This window comes from Falco biarmicus, chromosome 7 (genome assembly GCF_023638135.1).
Source record: "Falco biarmicus isolate bFalBia1 chromosome 7, bFalBia1.pri, whole genome shotgun sequence".
Lineage (NCBI taxonomy): Eukaryota > Metazoa > Chordata > Aves > Falconiformes > Falconidae > Falco > Falco biarmicus.
The window spans coordinates 1,239,101-1,258,210 of NC_079294.1; the positions used below are offsets into that span (position 1 = coordinate 1,239,101).

Here is a 19,110-nt window from a genome sequence, read left to right on the forward strand (position 1 = left end):
GAGAACAGAAGCAGCAACAAACCCGAGACCGGGGCCAGGATTCAGGCATTCCTTCTGCCAGTGAGTTACAACAAGATGATGGTTTCTTTCACTTATGAAAGGGAACAAACATCAGAGCATAAAATCACTGCTTTCCTCCCCAGACAAAGGAAGGGCTGCCAGTAAATTAGCTAGGCGGCTTCCAGCATACCTTTTTTTTTTGTGTTTATAATCCTCCTCTACATAGCTGGCAATAGAAATTCCACCCCAGCTCACGCTGCTGCTGTAATCAGGTAGGGAAAGCACAGAGGCCCAGTATTCCCACCTAGCAGATAAATCCATGGGGAATGTGCCTAGCTGTGTTTGCACAGCCTGCCTCAGGAATCACCATTTCTTTTTGACACCTGGTTACCAGCTGTTGGATCTGATTTTAGTGCTAAGTGTGCAATGCTAGGAGCTAACTGCCTGCAGCTGCACGTGTACTGTTGCTCCCAGGAACCTAAAGAAGCAGTCCGATTTTTCAGAGATGCTTAGTACACAGCACCTGGTAAAGCTAAAGGAAATTATCACCCTTGATTTTCTGGGCAGAATTCACCTTTGACAATGGAAAACCAATGAAGATTTAGAGGCAGGGCTTAAAATTACTCTGAAACATGCAAATAGGCCTGACTGCATCGAAAAGCCCCATTTGTCTCCTGCCTTCATCATTCCCACCTCTCCCGTACCACATCCTACACTTTGGAAGTTGCACATCCCTTGGGCTCATCGCAATGTCGGGATCCCCGTGCTTCCTCAGCAGCGCAGCGTGCGGCGCTGGGCTGGCACGGGAGCCACAGCCCATGGCACTGCAGCACAGCGCGCCAGGCCCTGTGCCAGCAGGACGCGTGAGCACCCTGCAGCTGCTCCAGGGCACTGCCCAGCGCGGTGTGCGCTTCGTATGCACTGCATGGAGTAGCTGCCACGGAGTAACTGATGTTATAACCCACCAGGAGGGAGGATGGGGCCAGTCTCAAATTCTCAGCTGGACACTTGATGCTCAAAACAACATGCCCTGCTCTTTGGCACCTATATATGCCCTGAGTTGCATCCTGGTAAGTCTCCATGTTTTAAAACTGTGGAATAAAAATTCAAACACTGCTACAAAGCGGTTAGGAGAGGAAAAGATGGCCCAAGCAATATCGTGGCTCAGAGGAGTCCCGTTCTTCGTGCAGGGCAGGGGCAATCCAGAGGGGCCATACCTGAAGAGTGCAGGAATGGAGGGGTGCGCGGCCATCAAATCCTGGCACCCAGACCACGCTGGCATTGCTGCTGGTGACTTGGCTTACAGTTACATTGAGAGGCTGGAGAGGCATGGCTACAAAGGAAACAAAGAGACCTTTCAGTATACACAGAGCTGAGCAGGTATTCACATGGAAATGGTAGGCAGAGGCTCGAGGCTAGAAATTATGCAATGAAATCACTAACAAAAACAGTACAATATCGTATCTTTAGAAAGTGTCCCTGACTGTTGTGAATGAAACTATTATTTTAACATTGAACAAGCTATTGGCATGCATTCTTTAATAGTCCAGCATACCTGCTTGATGTGTACAGGCAGCACTTGATCTCTCTGATAGCAATGCCAACAAGTGGTGTTTACACCTTCGCTACTCAGCCCTCTCCCCTGCCCCCTCCATTGCAATGCAGGACCCAGCCTTGGGCCCACGATTGCCTGTGGACCTGTACTGTGAGCCACTTCAAGGCCTTAAAATCCCTCCCCTGGCTCTCAGTCCAGTCCCTGAAACAAGCTCTGCCAGCATCAGTCGAAGGGTGGTTTCCTGTAGTGACCTGAATTCCCTGCAGCTGGATTTGCAGCAGACAGCTTCATGCCATTACAGACTCCTCCTGAAACACCCTGGGATGGAGCTGGGACTGAAAACTGGGTCTCCTTTGGGCTTGGGATGAATAAACTCAGAAGGCACTGTTTTACAGAGGGGCAATTCGAGGCAGAGAGAGTGCCTGTTACGTGGCTGATACCAGTTAAGGGCAGAGCCAGGAACAAAACCCGGATTCCCATATGGGGGATTGAATCAGTTGTTTGTGCTTCCCACCACCACAGAGCAGCCCCCCAGCTCTTGCTCTGACCAGACACCTCCACACTGCATCAGCCTCTAGTACGTTGTCACATTACCCTGAGCTCTTCAGCTTCCTTTCAGGAACCTCAATGCTTCCCTTTGCCTTCTCTTTTCCTCCCACTGTAATTCCACACAGTTACTTCCTATTCTTCCCGAGACACTCCCCACCACCTCTTTGTCACTCCTGAGACTGTTTTTTATCTAGGGACCTCACTCCTGAAAAAATTATCAGCTTCAGGAATACCAACCTCTCCCCAGGCCTTTTGCTCAGTTTAAAAAAAGCCTGCACTGCTGCCGCAAGTAATGCTTTTCCTGCAGCATCTCAACAAATGGTACCCTCAGGAGTCCTCTCTCAAAAACCCAGTGGTCCTCAGGACAAGGCTCTGGCTACAGATCGAACTTTCTGCCTGTCTGGAGCTGCATCCAGTGGAAAAGTAATGGTAAACCACAGTTCTCCGGCTGCACCTTCTACTCTGCTGGAGAGCACCTTTGTCCCTGACTGCACCGAGGACAACCAGGATACTGCCTTCAGCATCTCCACAGGGCCACCTGGCAGGAATAAGGCAGAGACTGGAGCCTGCTCCCAGGTCTCTACAGAGGGCCTAGAGCAGAGGATGGGGCAGAGAACCGATGGTGCCACAGATCAGCCCCACTCTAAAGGCTTAACTGTTGCCTGGTTAACTAGTTAGCAGGACCCAGGGCAGGGGGTGGCCACCTGGATAAGAACGCTGTGCGTGGGTGGGAGGCGGGGCAGCAGAGCAAGGGTCTGGGATGGAAGATGGGCAAAAAGTCCTTTGCCTTTCAGTGAAAGGTCTTCGTGAGTTAACTTATGACTTCCCTGTGTCTTGGTTTCTCTCCCTTATGATGTTGGCTCTTTAGATTTGTAAGCTCTTTGGGGGGGAACAAAAGCTTGCTCTCACTGTTTACTTGGGTATCACTGCAACATTGCCCTTAAGCCTTTTGTAAACACACTCGTTAACTTTTGGGTTTAGCAACATGCAATTTCCAACGCTGAACGGCGAGACCAGAGGCGGCACAGCCTTGCCTGCAGCCAGAGGAATCGGCTGCTGATGCACCCACTCTGCAAGGCCCATTGCCGCCGAGGAGGGCCGGCTCGCTGCCCCATCCCGAGCCCTGCGGCCTGTGCAGGGGCCAGGCACGCTGCCCCACCACCCGCCGGGAAAACACCGTGGGTGGCCGTTCCTGGTTGTGCCCTGAAACGCGGGACCCGACCCTAAAAGCCTTAGCCTTAGCCACACACGTGAAGGGGAGCAAAGCCAGGCTGAAAACAGGACCCTGGGTGTTAGCAGCATGAGAGTTAGCTTCCTCCGTGCTGGTGGAGTGCCTGGAACAAGGGGGCTTTGTGCTCGGCTGGGGACTGCGGGCTACAATAACAGTAATTTTCTGCTTGGAGTACACCCAGCACATTGTGGGCACTACAGAGAATAGATAATGAACAACAGCAGCAGCAAATAGGAAGAAATGTTAACAGTGCGTAAATGTCCTAGCAAAAATATTTGCCTCTGGAAAAAACACAGAAGAAACAAATCGTTTAATAAATTGTATAAAGACTTAAGAGCCCTCATTAGCAGGCGGATCTGTGTGAGAGAGAAAGGCCCCCATCATGCATTTACAGACAACTACTCCCACGAGTAACCTCGTAGAAGCCTACATGTTCACAGGATCAAGGACTCGATAAACCTTATCTGGGCCTGCTCCTGCCGATGCCCTTGTTAGGATCTTGCTTTGATTTCAACAGGGGCTGCACCAGAGCTTCAAAACTTCTGCTCTTCGTAACAGCCTCATCACTTCCCTGCATTTATAACTACTCTTCTAGATGTATCTTTGAGGTATTAGAGTTAGAACTTTCACAACTACAGCACTGGACTTGCTATTTAAAACCTGTTTTTTACCTCTAAGACGTGCCATGTACTGGTGTAACACTTGCCGAATCACTTCGGCTTGCTCTTCCTTAGCTCTGAAAGCTACGTGTGTGTGCACACAGGTGTGTGACGGCAATACATCCCTCCCGAACGGGTTGTGTGGATTCACGAGCTGGTGACTGACCCCCATGGAGCACTGTCAGCTAAATGTAATTGCTGGGAAGTGTGAGAATTCGGAGGCCTTTACCCCATCGTCTTACTAATGGTTAAAAAAAAAAAAATTAAAAAAATCTCTGTTAACATTAAAAAAAGAAAAAAGCTTGTTTATGCTAAATGTTATTTCAAATTATGGCTTGATGAGATTTTTTTTAAAGCAGAATAGCTTTGCGAATTAAATTCTATCCCAGGATAAAAATATCCATAGAAGATATATTCCACAATAAGTAATTCCCCTGTGTAGACAAGCCCTTAAAGCAACAACTCCAAACGTTTTTAAATTAAGTTATAAATCTTACTAGCTTAGCATACTGCATTCTTGGCATAGCAGTAACCACAACATCCTGAAGAAAAACACACTGTAAGAGCAGTAGATCTACAGCTGGATTTTAAGCTATCCTGTAATGAATGTTAGCTAATACAACTGTGAGTTCTGACACTGACACAAATGCTGGCTCTTATTTGCACTGAGCAATAAGCTACCACTTGGAACAAATGATTTTTGTGACATGCCTCTCCTGGAACTGATAATCATGTCATTTAATGCACATTAAAGCACGACTAAAAATTCAAATGCAGAAGCATCTCAACATGAAGAGGAGGAGAAGAGCTGATTGCTCTCATTATCCCTCTTTCAGTCACCTGGAGGAACAGAGGAAACATGACATCAGCTTAGGGACTTCCAAGTGGCAACTAGTCATGCAAATTGTTTTGAATGAGTTTTTCAAGGGCAAGGAATTAAAAATAAAAAAAAAAATCCATAAAAGCAGCCTAGATGAGCAGACTTTACTGGCCACTGGTGATCTCCTTCCTTGCCTTTCTTCAGCTCTAACAAGACCCATCTATCTCCACAAAGGACAGATCACCCCAGCTACAGATTTCTGTCCAGCTTCATCTCTCACAGTTTGACTGCTCTGACTCTTTTTTTCAAGGAAAAACTGTTTTCCTTGACTTGGCATTTCCAGCCGTGGATCAGCTGTGGTTTATTGCCACCTGCCCGGGCCCGTGGCACCTGCTGCCAAAGCACAGAGCCCTGCTGCGGCTGCGGGAGTGCCGGCCAGTGCCGGCCACTGACACCTTCCAGCCAGCCCTTGCACGAAGCAGCCCTGCCTTCCCTCCCCAGAGAGCAAGCCCCAGGCCCCATTCTCTTGCACTCTCTCACCTTTAATTTGAACAGTAGCTGTCCGAGATGAAGACAATCCCTTTACGTTGTGAGCTTCGCAGGAGAAAACTGTGCTTTGATTAATACCTGGAGATCAGCCAAGAAAAGGAAAGGAAACACAAACAGCTATGTAATCCAGCTTCAACCTTCAGCAGCATCTCAATTATGTGTGACATCCAACTCAAGCTGCACAGGCACTTGGAGGGCTGAGCTGGGTGCCAGTCAAAGACACATGGATTTCAATATAATTAACGTGCTAAACACATTTTTAATGGAGAGAGCATGGCAATGTAAAAGGGCTTCCACAGGAGCTTCAAAAAGCACTGGAAAAGAAGGATGCATCTGGCAGAACAGCAGCTCGCGGTGCTCAGTTAGTAGATGTCCACTTCTCACATTCTGGTGAGCATCTTTGGAGCAAGGATGGTGCTGAACCATGAGCTTACACAGTGCCCAGCGCTCTGGACCTCAGCTCGCACCTGAGCAACAGCCATCTTCTAACTGGGCTACAAGCCCAGGCGAGCTTCCAACCAGATGCTGCTGATGTCAAGCTAATGCCCACTCGTCCCTCACCTGGCATCCAACTTTTGAAGATGCACAAAACAAGCCGAAGCATAATGCTACTGCATCAGCACTGAGGCACTTTCCAGGGGTGACACAAGTGAGGATTACGCTCCCTATCTTCTGTGAGAATCCATCCATCCCACAGGGCCTCAACATGGCATCATACTGATGTCCGGCTGCTCCAAGGTGCATATAGGAATTGCTAATTAATCAGAATTGAGACAGATTTGCATAGCTGTCTGGAGAAGTGTTTTCACCTGGAGATAAGTTTTCATTTGCCTTGGCCCCCAGTTGCCTTACAGGGCTCTGTGAAAACTTAAGGACTGGCACACTGTGGGCATATGGTTTAGGAGGGAAAAAGATTTCAGAGCTGCGTGGAGCAGCTTGCACAGCGTCTCCGTTTGCCCTTTGATTCATCTCCCAAGCCTGAGATTAGCGGCATTGCAAAGAAGGTGCAGTGGAGGGGAGGAGGGACTGCTAGGAAAATGAAAGAGCAAAGTATTTCAGCTTCTTCCACTCACCCCAGTGAACCAGAGGAAAATGCTGCCAGCAGGCTGAAGGCCAGGCAGCAGAGCAGAACAGCACCTGACGTGGTAGGCACGTCCCAAAGAGAGAACCAAACACAGCCCTGCCCTGAGGAAAACACAAAACACACCACAAACCAAGATCTCCTTGTTCTCTAGCAGCACTGCCAGCACCGCTTTCCAAATACAACCTGCCTTTTACCAAACCAACTGCTTGCTGATCCTTATAAGTGTTTGCTTTCTGGCCAGCACTTTATTATTATTTTCTTCCCAGTTTGGTACTTCCTTTAGCTAGCATTGCTTGTTTTCTTACCAACTGTCTTTTTTTATCTGTTTTGGCAATTTGACCATGCAGTTTGTGTCCTGCTACATTTTTCCCATTGCAAAGACAAGATATGCCCAAGGGACCTTCCAAAAAACACTGAAAGGGGCAAAGGAAGGTGCTGGTGACAAAATATATATACGTAACAACAATTCATGTAGAGAATCACAAGGAGCAGATGCCCTTCTTCAGGCCTCCATGCCACTGCCCCACAGTGACAGAGGTTTCATGAGGCACTGTGGGAGGAGTTCAGTGGAGGGAGGAAGGAAGACTTACTGGTTTTATTGTCTTTCCCCTCCCGACTATCAATCTTTTCAGTTTCCATTTCAACAGGCAGATTATATCGTAAGGGAGCAGTTTTCACTTCCAGCTTGGAACAGCTTAAGAGAGGGAGCGGATGATAAAACCATTGCCAATCACAAACCAGGTTTTGATTCGCGTGTACATTAGGTTCTAAGCGAAGGCTGAATAGAAGTGGATAGCTCAAAGGACGGCCACAGACATACAGGCAGAAACTCCCCCCTGGGTGTAACAGTACTAACGCTGATGAAGAGGCCCCTGAGATGACTGAAGTCGTAAAACCACTTCTTTCTAAATAGCTAGTTCAACTTTGGCTCAGGGCTGCCGAGAATAATAACACAGCAGCAAAGAGAAGAAGTAACACAAAGCTGTTGGACAACTAACTAGAATAAAGTTACCTTTAGGAGGTAACTACAAGAACAGCTGTGGTCAGGTCCTGACAGGTACACACCACCCTTCCCTGGAATTGGGCTGCGGAGAGCCCTGACCACGGGCTGGCTCCCACGTTCCTCGGCTGACGCTGCTGGAGAAGGCAGCCTTGCCGCCACGCACCCAGGGCCCGCTCTGCGGCCAGCCTTGGTCTCTGAGGGTACCAACCAGCCGACCGCAGCACCAACACAACCACTCCAGAACTAGTGTCAAACGATTACATGAGGTGGTCACGTTTCAATGATAAGAGCATTCAGCAAGCCTACAAGAAGAGATGGCAGAGCAGGGAGGCAAGAGAGCGGCAAGCAGCGTGTGCCATGGCTGTGCACAGAAGGAGGATTTGGCATCTGTAACATGTGAATCCCTGGAGATTTCCAAGCCAAACTGTCACCAGAGTCACTTAGTAAAATCATGAACGCCCTTCACGAGGTGGACCAAAAGAGGCACCCAATGCATCACCTCTCCAGCAGCATCTTTACTGCAGTGCCAGCCCCACCCAAGCTCTGTAAGAGCCTGCATGCCTCAAGCCAGCAGAAAATACACAGCAACTATCACCCCTCAAGATGATCTGGTTTGTACGTGGTCGTGGTCTCTCAGCCCTCCGTGTACAGCCAAATACCATTCGCACACTACGTGGCTACCCAGCATTACTTGGCACAATCAGAAGAGCGCTCTCCTCTTCTGATGCTCAAAGCGATCCCCTGCGTTGGCAGCAGCCTTACCTGACACATTTAAGATGGAGGGGGAGATGTCTGGAAGCCCCACTCTAGAGTCTCCCATCCACCAGACAATTGTCACTGGTTCAGGGGGACCAACAGCAGCACAGGCCATATGAAATGGGGCATTAGGGGACACGGACACATCCTCAGGTTCCACAGTAAAGTAGGGCACACCTAGAAAAGCAACAGACAAGTGATAATAACTGGAGAGACTCCTTCCATCTCTTCTTTATTTCCACTAATACCAGTGCCCAACACTGGACACCCATCTGCCCTCTGCCCCTGTGCCTAACCCGACTCCCTCTAAGCCCTTCACAAGAACCAAGGTTCAGGTATGCTGGATTGCCTCAGGGCATGAATGTCTATGCACTCCCGCTTAGAAGAAGTCAGAAAAGACTGCTTGCTTCTCAAAATGCCTTTGAAAAACCTCTTCCACCGAGTCTCCTCCAAGACTCCCCTATGTAGTAGCTTTTAGCAGCAGTACCTGCTCAATTTTTCAGCTGGAGAGACTGGAGTTTAAAGAGGCAACAGTCAATAACTTCAGCGGTGGCAGACACCACTTTAAAAGACACCTAATCCTGCTGCAGGTGCTTCTTGCCATGCATTATAAACTGCAGCTTGTGAATGTGTTGAACCAGCAGCTGTAACAAGCCCAGGAATGAGGAAAGGATCCCCCCCGGTGCGAGGCTGGGATCATTTACAGTGCTCTCTCCACAGCTTAATTGACTGGAGCCACCTTCCAGCACGCTCCGTCACCACGAGAACCAGGCTGCCTTGGACTTGGGGGTAATGTGTTTCAGAGCTGAAGGCTATCCACAGACACAGCTCTTTCGGTAACTACCTGTTCCCCACTGCGGAACAACTCCTGCTTGGCACAACAGGCTTCAGATCAAGCCCACAGGGAGCAAAACGCAGCTGTGACACTTACCGCCTCGGGGCATCGCTAAGTGGCGAGACCCGAGGATAACGCCACACATCCAAGAGATGTGGTTCCTCTTACGGACAATGCCAAAACTCTTGTGGTTTCAGTGCTCCAAACCGTAACGCAAAATTCACACAAAAAAAAAAAAAAAGAAAAAAAAGAAAAAAGCCAGCACATGCTTCTGTTGGCTGGTGGAGGAGCTGGAGGCCTAGAGAGATGCCGAGTTCCCTTTTACACTCAAAACTTTGGGCCTCAAGCACAGCCGCTACCAACTGCGCCTACACCAAAACGAGGGATTCTCAGCTGGAGAAAGCATGTTCTGGAAACTGTCGATCTGCTGCCTCACAGACACAGAGGAACCAACAACGCCGTGCATTGACATCCCTAAAGCACAGTGGCTGTCCCCGGCCAGGGACGAGAGCCCCAGCTGGCGGGGCAGATGCTGAGCACCTCCAACAGCAGGCACTTAAGTAGGTGCCTAAACAGGGATTCAGAAGCCTGATGCTTGACACTTCCCGGGCACTCCAGCTGGAAGTGCTGGTCTCGGCCTTTTGCTGACCACCCCATCCATGTTTGTGCCTTTCGGGTGGCAGCTCCTTCACACGTTCCCTGCCTCCTTGCCACAGCGGCAAGTAAATTAACAAGAACTGCAACAGGTCTAAAAATAGCTCTCTTTCAGGAATGATGGTGCCTATCTGTGCCAAGGCTAATGCTCAGGACAGCTGTATCAGTCATCATAATTCACTACTCATTCTTGCTTACATACTCATTTTTTACTGCAGTCACACATTAACAATAAGGGTGAGTAAACTTTCCAGGTACTAGCTGTGACACCCCCACCTGCTTTGCCCTCCTTCTCCAGGGAAGACTAGAAGGGAAAACACCACCATTTCTTCTGCCGATGAGCGGGACCCCTGCCTGCTGTCCCTCCGCCGTGGCACCCAAGGTAGCCTTTCCGGAGCATCTGGCCCAGCTCGGCAGGTTTTCCCACTTCGGGCGTAGCTAACCAGATCAGACAGGACCACAATTAAAAACTCCCATAGTTAAGGGAGTGCGGCTGACTCACCCAGCGCAGGGTGAACTTGCGCTGGCCCCGTACGTACAACACCTGGGTACCTCGCTGCCTGCGACACATTTAGCCCCCAGTTCCTGGTACAAGGGGTTGAGTGCCAGCACCCCCCTGCCACAGATGCACCATGGAGGCACTGAGCAGCCAACAGCCAGGAAAATCAGTGGCAAAGCAGCAAGGAAATGAGTCTGTCTATTCCCTGTTCCAAGCCGGCATCCAACTGACAGCGCCGATTTTTTTTTTTCCTGCAGCTCACTTTTTAGACAGCGTTAATTCAGGGGCACATGTCCATACGGATGTGGCTTAGGCTGTAGACTGTAGCTACAACAGGGGCTACTGGGAACAGCCACACAGTCAGAGCTGCAATTTCAGAAGGAAAGTTCTGTAAGAAATATAATCCTTATTTTTCAGATGGTCCCACTCCACAGCATGCCTTGGATTACCTCTCCAGGCACCAAATGCTATCACGTTCTTGGTAAGGCCAGCGTCTAGTTTCTAAACCAGGAAACACTTTGAAAATCGTTTTGGTTTTATAAATTCTGAGGAGCATTTCATAGGATCAAACATTTCAGCTGTATTACAAAGATAGTTCCAGTATCACCACTACAAACTCTGCCTGATATGAACTACCTAAGTGGATCTCCAGGCAGATACTAGACTGCACAGAAATCCACTCCAGCTCATTTTAAGTTAGATCACCAGTAGCCCACACTTGGTTTGTGTGGCACACTGAAGGGCGTCAGCCCCTACTGAAGGCTACAAGTGACCAGAGTAAAGATCCTCTCTCTGCCAAAGAGAACAACAGTTGTTACCAGTACGGCAACCACTTCCAGACAAAGCTGGCATGCCCAGGGAAGAAACCCGTACAGAGGTAACTGTGACGGTGGGACTGATAGCCTTTTGCATTCCCTGGCATTTTCTTATCCTAGCAGCTGACAGATTTTTAAAACCCCACCCCTCATCACTACCTGTTATTTTTTAAATTTTTTCCACCAACTCTCATTCCACACGAGTAGATGCTCGGTTCAAGTTTAACCAGCTTCTGCCACACTCGCTTTTCTCACAAAGGTGATTAGTTGCATTTTTTTAGCTTGTGCTCCCACTGTAAGCTTTGGCCTTTACTCTCAACACTCTCCCTCCCCTAGCTGCAGTGTTTTTTTGTGACACTGATATTTTTTGCCTTGGTGTTTCAGATGGAGCTACCCAACCGCTCCTAACGCACCCACCGGGCAAAGGCAGCCACCTCTGGAGCGGGCTGCAGTAACTGGAATAGAAGTGGCAACGCTGCACAACAGAGAGCATGTCAAGCTGTAAACCATACTCTCCAGTCGAAACTGCATCTGAAAATATGGGTGGACAAGAGCCCGGGATTTGTGGAAGGCAGCAGGTAAGCATTCCTCTTCCTGTGAGAACTGCTACGAACGTTTCTGTGGCTCTGCATGAGACCTTTGCTGTAAAACACCCAGACCGCGCTACCTCCCATGACACCCTCCCTGCTCCCCCCCTTTAAGACTGTCGATTCAGCTCTGGTCCAAAATGTTACCGCTTACATCCAAAAAGCCACTTCTTGCTGCAAATGTCCTGTTCCTGTCATCTTCCTCACTAAAAGTTAAGCCGTCCTACGATTGCTAGCTTCTGAGGTTCCAACACAATCATGGGTCAAGGGAAATGGAAGTAGAGACACAGCAAGAAGCCACCAACCCAACTTGCCTTGGGCGAACTGGGGGCAACCATGTAGAAGTGATTCTTTACCAGACAAGACTGGACAACACAGTGCCACATGGAACAGTCACATCTACGAAGCGCTGATGTACAGCGCTTCTCCCGAAACTCAGAACTGGGCTAAAGCTGTACCTTGCCCTCAAAGACCCGTTCGGCTGATGATACACAGAACCAAGCTGCAACACTGCTTGGAAAAGTGGGTTGGACCAGAGGATCCCCATGGATCCCTTTCAACCTGAACTATGCCATCACTCTCTGAATTACCTGGAGATGAAAGCAACAGTGGATTGAGGGGCTGGAAAGAAACGTGTGTGCACGAAAGGATCTCATTTCCTAACATGCCAAAATAAAAACAGAAGGTCACGAACTGACAGCTCCTTTCCTTGAAGCTACTCTCCTATTTCTTACTCCTGCCCTGCAGCCATCTCACTGCAGTTAGCAGCAACGGTTCAGAGCCAAGAAGCCTGTTGCTGGAGCAATCTGTTCTCACCACTTCCACCTAGAGCACGTCGGTGGGTCAGCCCTGGAAGGAAATCGGCACTACTACTCCTCCTTACCTTCCACTATGAGCCACACTTGCTGTGATTCTTCCTTCTTCCCCCCGTTCTCAACCTGGCACCAGTACTTCCCAGAATCTGTCCGCTCGACGGATTTCAAGCTGAAAAAAGTCAAAAGCCATATCGATATTTTACGTGGATAAAGCATGTTTTTGCCCCAAAGGACCCTCCAGAGTTTGGCAAACCAGATGCATGGAAAACACCCCCTGAGACACAGCCAGCTCCGGGGAGGAGGGCAACAGCCAGCCAGCACAAAGCGTACGGCAGAACAGCGGAGATGGAAGGCTCCTCTAACAGTGGGCGGAGGGAATCCTCAGCAGAGCAGCCAGCCTTCCTCCAAAACGTCCTCGCAGAAAACCCGTCATTTGTGTCCTTTGAGGATTGGAAAGGGCTGGTCATCTCGATTCTGAATTGCGATTCTAGCTAGCCTTCAAGAGCGGCAGCTTGGCAGCAAACTCCAAATCCCCATCCTCCGGGGAGCCCGGCTGTTTGGCCTCGGTTAGGTGACAGGGCTGGTGACAGCCTCACACAGGAGCAGGTGGGTCAGAAAAGGGCCCCCCCTCGCCTCGACTGCGCTCAGTGACATTCTTATCCCAAGACCGCCTCACACTGCAAAGGTCTTTGGACCTCCTGACTGGTGATTTCAAGGGGCCACGCCAGCCTACTCCAGCACAGGACTTCACCCTGCAGACTCTTCTGCGTCCTCCCTGGCTCAGAAACAGCTCCCCTTCTGAGAACATGCATCTGAGCAGGGCAAGGCAGCCACAGGGACTGAGCAGCATTCGAGTCGTCGGCCTCCAAGTCAGGGCAGAAATTCTGCACCTTGCTCCACCGCTGGAAACCTGCGGTGTCCTCACTGCATGGCGAGTAAGGGCAGAATCTGGTCCCAAAGCAACAAGGTCTCAGCTATCAAAGGCACCAGTGCGGCTCTGAGCGCCTGTCAACATACAAACGTCGACTGCCCACCGCGGGACGTGCAGCCATGCGCCTGCTGCCATGCAGGGGCCCTCAGCAGATCTCTGATGCCCACCTTTCTAAGGCTAGCAGCCCACCGTGGGGAAGGGGAAGAATGTCTCAGGAAGGAAGACAGAACAGGGAGAGTGTTTGCTGAAATGCACAGAATGGACCCACTACAGCCTGATTTTCAGAGCTGTACCTTCAAATGGCATCAGCTGTCCTGCCCATCCAGCCGCATGTTCTGAAACACAGCGATCACAGCAGAGTCACACAGTGGGTGGTAGAAATGAACACTTTAGGAGAAGAAAGGAAAAAGGAGGAAAAAAAAAAGATATGGACACATCTAGATTTAGCACCCTAACTTAGCCCTGGTGCTGCAGAAAGTTCTCAGTGGAGGAAAACAAGAGGTGAGAAAGATCAGGCTGAGAGATCGTGAGGGGCAAAGAGAGTCAACCAGTGGAACTGTGGGGAAATAAATAGTATCGTTTCAAGACACACAGTTTCCACAAAACGATGTTATACAGTAGTTTTACTGGACACAGATTTTTTTTTTCCTCTCATCAAAATGTTTCTTACAGACAAGCTTTTAGCACAGAGACTTTTAGTTGCAGGAATTGGAGACTCTGTGCAATGTCAGTCCAAGAAACCTAATAGGAGACGAAGCTGGAGCTCAGGGAAGAGTGACTCTCAGTCAGTCACAGTTCTGAGCCCTCACGGTGATGGCACGTTTGCTTGCACAAGCTCTCTGTGCATAGGAAAAGCCAGAGCAGAACTCTGGGTCTTGTTTAACTCCGTACTCCCAGAACTAGCTGACATCCCCTGCTGCTGAAATAAAGGCACAGAGAGCTGCTTTGCGGAGGAGTTTTTGCACCACTTGAGCGGGGCAGGACTGATACCAGGTAGTCTAAATGTATCGGTGAAGTCTCTGCAAAATGACTCTGGGATGGTTCAGGTGACACACACTCCTCCCCAAAGAAAGGAAGGGGATGTAGTCCTGGGATGTTGTCCTCGTTTCAGATAAACAATCCTCACCCTACAGGCAGACAGACAGCTCAGGAGAGAGAGTAAGAGAACGGAATGAGTACGAGAGAGAAAAACCTATTTATATAAAAGTCAGACCTTAGTCTTCCTGCTGCACGGCAGAACAAGATGAACAAACAAGGCAAGAACATCCTTTCACCTTGAAGTCACATCTCAAGCATCACAAGCATTAGCAAAGCACCTGTCACCACAGTAGTCAGGAAACCGATACGGTTCTAGTGCATAAAATCTCAGCCCTCAGTGGCTTCAGTTCTGCTCTCAGTTATGCCCTTGTCACGCGCTGAGCTGCAGCCCTAAGGACCCTGCACTGTTGAGGGCACTGCAGTCGCATAGATATAGCTGACAGCAGAAAACTGTGCAATAGTTTCCGCGATATTCTTCCTTCTCTGCATCTGTTGTACCTGAGGAAGCCGATCCAGTGTTCTTCATCTACTGGAATGTACACCTGGTCTACGCTTTGCACCACTGCTCCGTCCTTGATCCACAACATCTCGGGATCTTCCATTCCCTCGAGGCTGCAATTTAGTTTCACGGGTTGACCCTGGGACACCTTTAATTTGATTGGAGATCCTGTAAATTTCATACCTAAAAAAAAAATACTACTCCGCCCCACCCCCAGAAGAAGGGGGGTTGGAGTACAGCAAATTACTCTAGGTTGGTGGTCTGGAATTACATACCCTACCAGCACACGCTGCAGAGGGGTCTGTTAGTCTCAGCACTGCTCTACTGGGCCTGCTAAGCGATAGTCAAAGGCAAGCACCGAAAGCGCAACTGCTGGAGAGGAGTGGTGGCTTAGTGCGTACACGGGGCTTTTTTCAATTCATGTGACAGCAGGGTGAGCTTCTGCAGAGCAGTGCCCAGGCAGAGCCAGGCAGAAAGGCCGGGAGCTTCGCCGTGCCAGTGATCCAGCGGTGCTAAGCGCATTCGCTCAACATGGTACCGCACCTCCCTCTTTTCCCCAGGCTTGAATTTCAGTTATGGTGTTCCTGCGCTGCTAAGAAATCATCAGGCTTGCTCCATTGTATGCATTTATAAAGAGCTGGGATATGAGAAAGAATCAGTTATGTCTCATTATTCAGCGTACATGGCTCCTCTGCATTACAGAAAGCTTCTCTGCAATTTGCAAAACCCATGAAAGCAAAGCCTTTTCCACAGCACACCCCGCCGAGGAGCGGAACTGTTTACAGAACAGATATTTCTGTTGTGCCATGTGGGTGTGCGCTCAAATGAGCCTCCCTGACCCTTCAGTCCAGCCAAAGGACCAGGTTGTACCCAGAGCTATACAGTGGCAACCCCAAAGCAGCAGTGCCCCAGTTGGTGGAGCTGCTCGAGTTTACACTGACACAGAAGCGATCAGAATTTGGCCCGGAGCGCTGTTACATGCGTGGGTGGATGGGGAGTGTTTCCCTCAAGCAGAAGCGAATATATGGAATGTGTTACCATGAGAAAACACAGAAGCCAACTATGTAAGTGCATTTAAGTAAGAAAAGAAAGGCATGTAAAGGAGGAACCAGGGGATCAAAGGAGACTGTGGGAAAGCAGGAAGGTGGAAAATAAACATAAAGCTAGTTCTGTTAGGGAGAGCGACCACTTCCTATGCAGCGGCACAGGACAGAGACCAGAACAGGTCTAGCCTAGTTCAATATTACGCCCCGTCAGTGGCCTCCACATCATTCAGAAAAAATATGACTCCACCACTCTAGCCTGGCTAGGTATCACAGTATGTTACAACTTCACCCATTTCCCCGGCTGGTCAGCTTCCCGCAGGATGCCTTGCTAGCCTGCACAGCCAGGCAGAAAAACACCGCTTGTGAAACCCAGAGTGCTGCTAAGTAAGCAGCCCTGTTGTCTCGAACCCTAGTTACACCCTTACCAGTGATCAAATACCAAGATTTCTCATGTGCCACCTCCCTTCTTGCCGAACCGCCACCCTGGTTCATGGGCACCATCTCCCAGGGCAGAGCAGCAGCGGGGCGTGCAGCACAGCTGTAACAGCTGGAAGAAGGGGGACCCAACGCCACAGGACCAGTCAGTGCTCTGCCTCTGGCAGCCGGTACCCGGCAGAGTGCCAGCAGTCCGGTAGTAATCCCAGAACACAGCCAGAAGGACTTTATTGCTTTCCTTAATGAGATCCCCCAGCCTGTTAACAGCTGGTTTCCCACACTGTCTTTTGCCCTTCTATCTGCTGTTATTAATTTAGCAAATTCACAGAGAGCACTGGAAAACTGGTAAGATGATCCCTTTAGTTCAGTTGCTACAGCTCGCCTGCTGGGCTAAGGATTTAATCACCTTGGGTGAGGATGATCAAACCTTGCATAACTTAACTCATCTGTAACACAAATGACAGGTTCCAGTGCATGTCAGCGAGCATCCTCCCTTCCACCACTCACCATACTGGCAGAAAACACAAAAGCTGCACAGCAGCTCTCTCTGCGTTAGAGAAAACTGATGTAGCCAGGCTGCTGAACGCACGCACAGCCTGAAAGACACTTCATTCCAGGTGCCTTCATGGAAAAGCAAACTACTCAGCTTCCCTCAGACTGTCCTGCTGCAAGAGTTAGCCACAAATTAAACAAAGAGGCGTTGTTAGAGACCCTTTATGGTTTTCAGCTCCCATGCGAATTAATGATGTAGGAAATTAACACACAGTACGAGCGTTCAGGCTGAATTCTAATTCTCCACATTGCCCGAGTGTAATCCCTCCATTGAGATCAGCTGAAATAAAGAACTATAGAGCGGGGAATTTTTATAGATCCACGGGTCTTTGACAAAAGTCTGGTTTGAGCTGCAGCATCTCTTCCTGCAGGTATCAGGAAGAAGCACACAGGAGGCCAGTACGGATTTTTAATTCCCACCTATTCCCCCTCCTACTCTCCCACTCACGATTTCTCATCCGATAACATTCTTGCCAGTGCAAGAAATCATCTCCTCCAAATAGGTTCCTCCAAACCTACCTGTGAGAGCTGTAGGAGCTGAAATGTATAGCTAGGAGATAGAATTGCATTACATTTCTTACCAAGCAGTTGTCAGACAGAACTGACAGCAGACGAACACACCACTTATCACAATCTGTCACCTATCTGTTTGCTGGGGGGGGGACGGGACGGGACACACATTCTTAAACTTGCCACCCGCGAGGATTCTGCCCCCCAGGACGGCAGCACGGTCCGGGCGCGCAGGGGAGGAAGGCGCCCGCTCACGGCCGCCACGGGCCGGGCGCGACCCCCCGGCTGCGGGCGCGACCCCCGCCACCGCCGCGCCCCGCCGGCCCGGGGCCGAAACCGGCGGGGGGGCACGGCCGGCACACGGCGCCCCGGAGCGCGCTGCCGCCCGGCTCCCCCCGGCGGGGCGCTGCCCGGCACCCGCGGGGCGGCGGGGCTCGGCCGGCCCGGGCTGGCAGCGCGCCGCGCGGCTCGGGCCCCCCGCCGGGCACCGGGCGCCCGCAGCCGGCCCGGCCGGAGGGGCGGGGGGCCCGGCCCGGCCCCCACCTGTGGCTGCCCGCGGCCGCCACACCGGGCCGAGCCCGCCCCGCGGCCGCCCGCGGCGGTCTGCCGGCGCCTGCCCGGCGGCGGGGCAGTGCCGTCCCGGCCCGGGGGCGGGAGCCGTGCCCCGCCGCCCCTCCCCGCCGTCCCCGGTCCCGGCGGGCCGCCAGCCCCTCTCACCTGCCGCGGCGGCGACGTCCCGGAGCGCCGCAGCCCACAGTCCCAGCAAGAGGAGCCGCGGGATCGCCATGCTCCGCTTCAGCTCCATCGCTCCCGCACCACCATCCTCCCCCCAGCTCCCGGCGCCGCGGGGGACTCCCACCGCCCGCCCGGGCGGCACCGGCTGAAGCAGCCCCGCGCCGCCGCCGGGCTGCCCCGGGAGGCTGTGGGGACGCTCAAACTTGTGGCCGGGGCGAGCGGCGGGAGGCCGCGCCGGGTGTCGGTCGGGTCCGGGCCGCCGGGCGCTCTCCCCCTGCCGGCGCGCAACGCCGCCCCGCCGCTCCTCCGGGGCCGGCCGCCGCCGCCGCCGCCAGGAAATGGCGCTCTCGGGCGGTCACCGCGCGCTGTGCTCCCCCTCTGACATCACGCTCATGAATATGCATGAGCCGGGCGCCCGCCGCCCCCGGAGCGGCGAATGACGGCGCCCGCCGCCCCCTGCCACGGACCGGACCCTTCGCGCCGCCCCGGAAAGGGACCGGCCCCCCCCGCTGCGCCCCCGCCCCGGGCCGGGATCCCCCGCAGCGCCCGGACCCTCGGGGGGGCGGGCCGGGGCGAGCGGGGGGGCTCTGGGGGCAGCCGAGGGCGGGTGACCCACATCCGCGGGAGCTGCCGGGGCACCGCGGCGGGCGGACACGCCGGGCCGCCTGCCGCTCCCCGCACGGGGCGGCGGGGGCCAGCCCGGCCCCTCGGGACCCCCGGCGCCGAGGCTCTGCCGGGCGGCGCAGCGGGAGGGGCTGAGGGCGGCGGGCTCTGCCACCGCGGGGTGCCCGGCGCGGCGTGGGGACAGTCCCGGACGGCCGGAGACCCGCGGTGGTGCGGCCCTGTGGCGGGACCGCGGCGGGCTGGGGCTGCGCGGCGCCGTCCGGGGCGGCACCCGGGGCGCACCTCGCTCCGCCACCGCCGCCGGGCTGCAGCACCTGCCCGCGCCCCTG

At 52.2% G+C, this 19,110-nt stretch overlaps 1 protein-coding gene across 4 annotated transcripts in view; it reads right to left on the reverse strand.

The window, feature by feature from the left end:
* Nucleotides 1-18,508, reverse strand: part of TYRO3 (TYRO3 protein tyrosine kinase) — a 42,293-nt gene extending 23,785 nt beyond the window's left edge. Inside the window, exons 1-6 of one of the 4 annotated variants that reach the window (XM_056347012.1) lie at nucleotides 18,140-18,508; nucleotides 14,879-15,027; nucleotides 12,480-12,580; nucleotides 8,213-8,383; nucleotides 5,355-5,441; nucleotides 1,218-1,333 (exon numbers count right to left, since the gene is read on the reverse strand). In XM_056347012.1, coding sequence (XP_056202987.1) covers nucleotides 1,218-1,333; nucleotides 5,355-5,441; nucleotides 8,213-8,383; nucleotides 12,480-12,580; nucleotides 14,879-14,982 — 579 coding nt within the window. In that variant the 5' untranslated portion in view covers nucleotides 14,983-15,027; nucleotides 18,140-18,508. Of the gene's footprint in view, nucleotides 1-1,217; nucleotides 1,334-5,354; nucleotides 5,442-8,212; nucleotides 8,384-12,479; nucleotides 12,581-14,878; nucleotides 15,077-18,139 lie in introns of all 4 variants that reach the window. The other 3 variants (XM_056347010.1, XM_056347011.1, XM_056347013.1) reach the window with 3 other exon arrangements.
* Nucleotides 18,509-19,110: the final 602 nt, after the last annotated feature.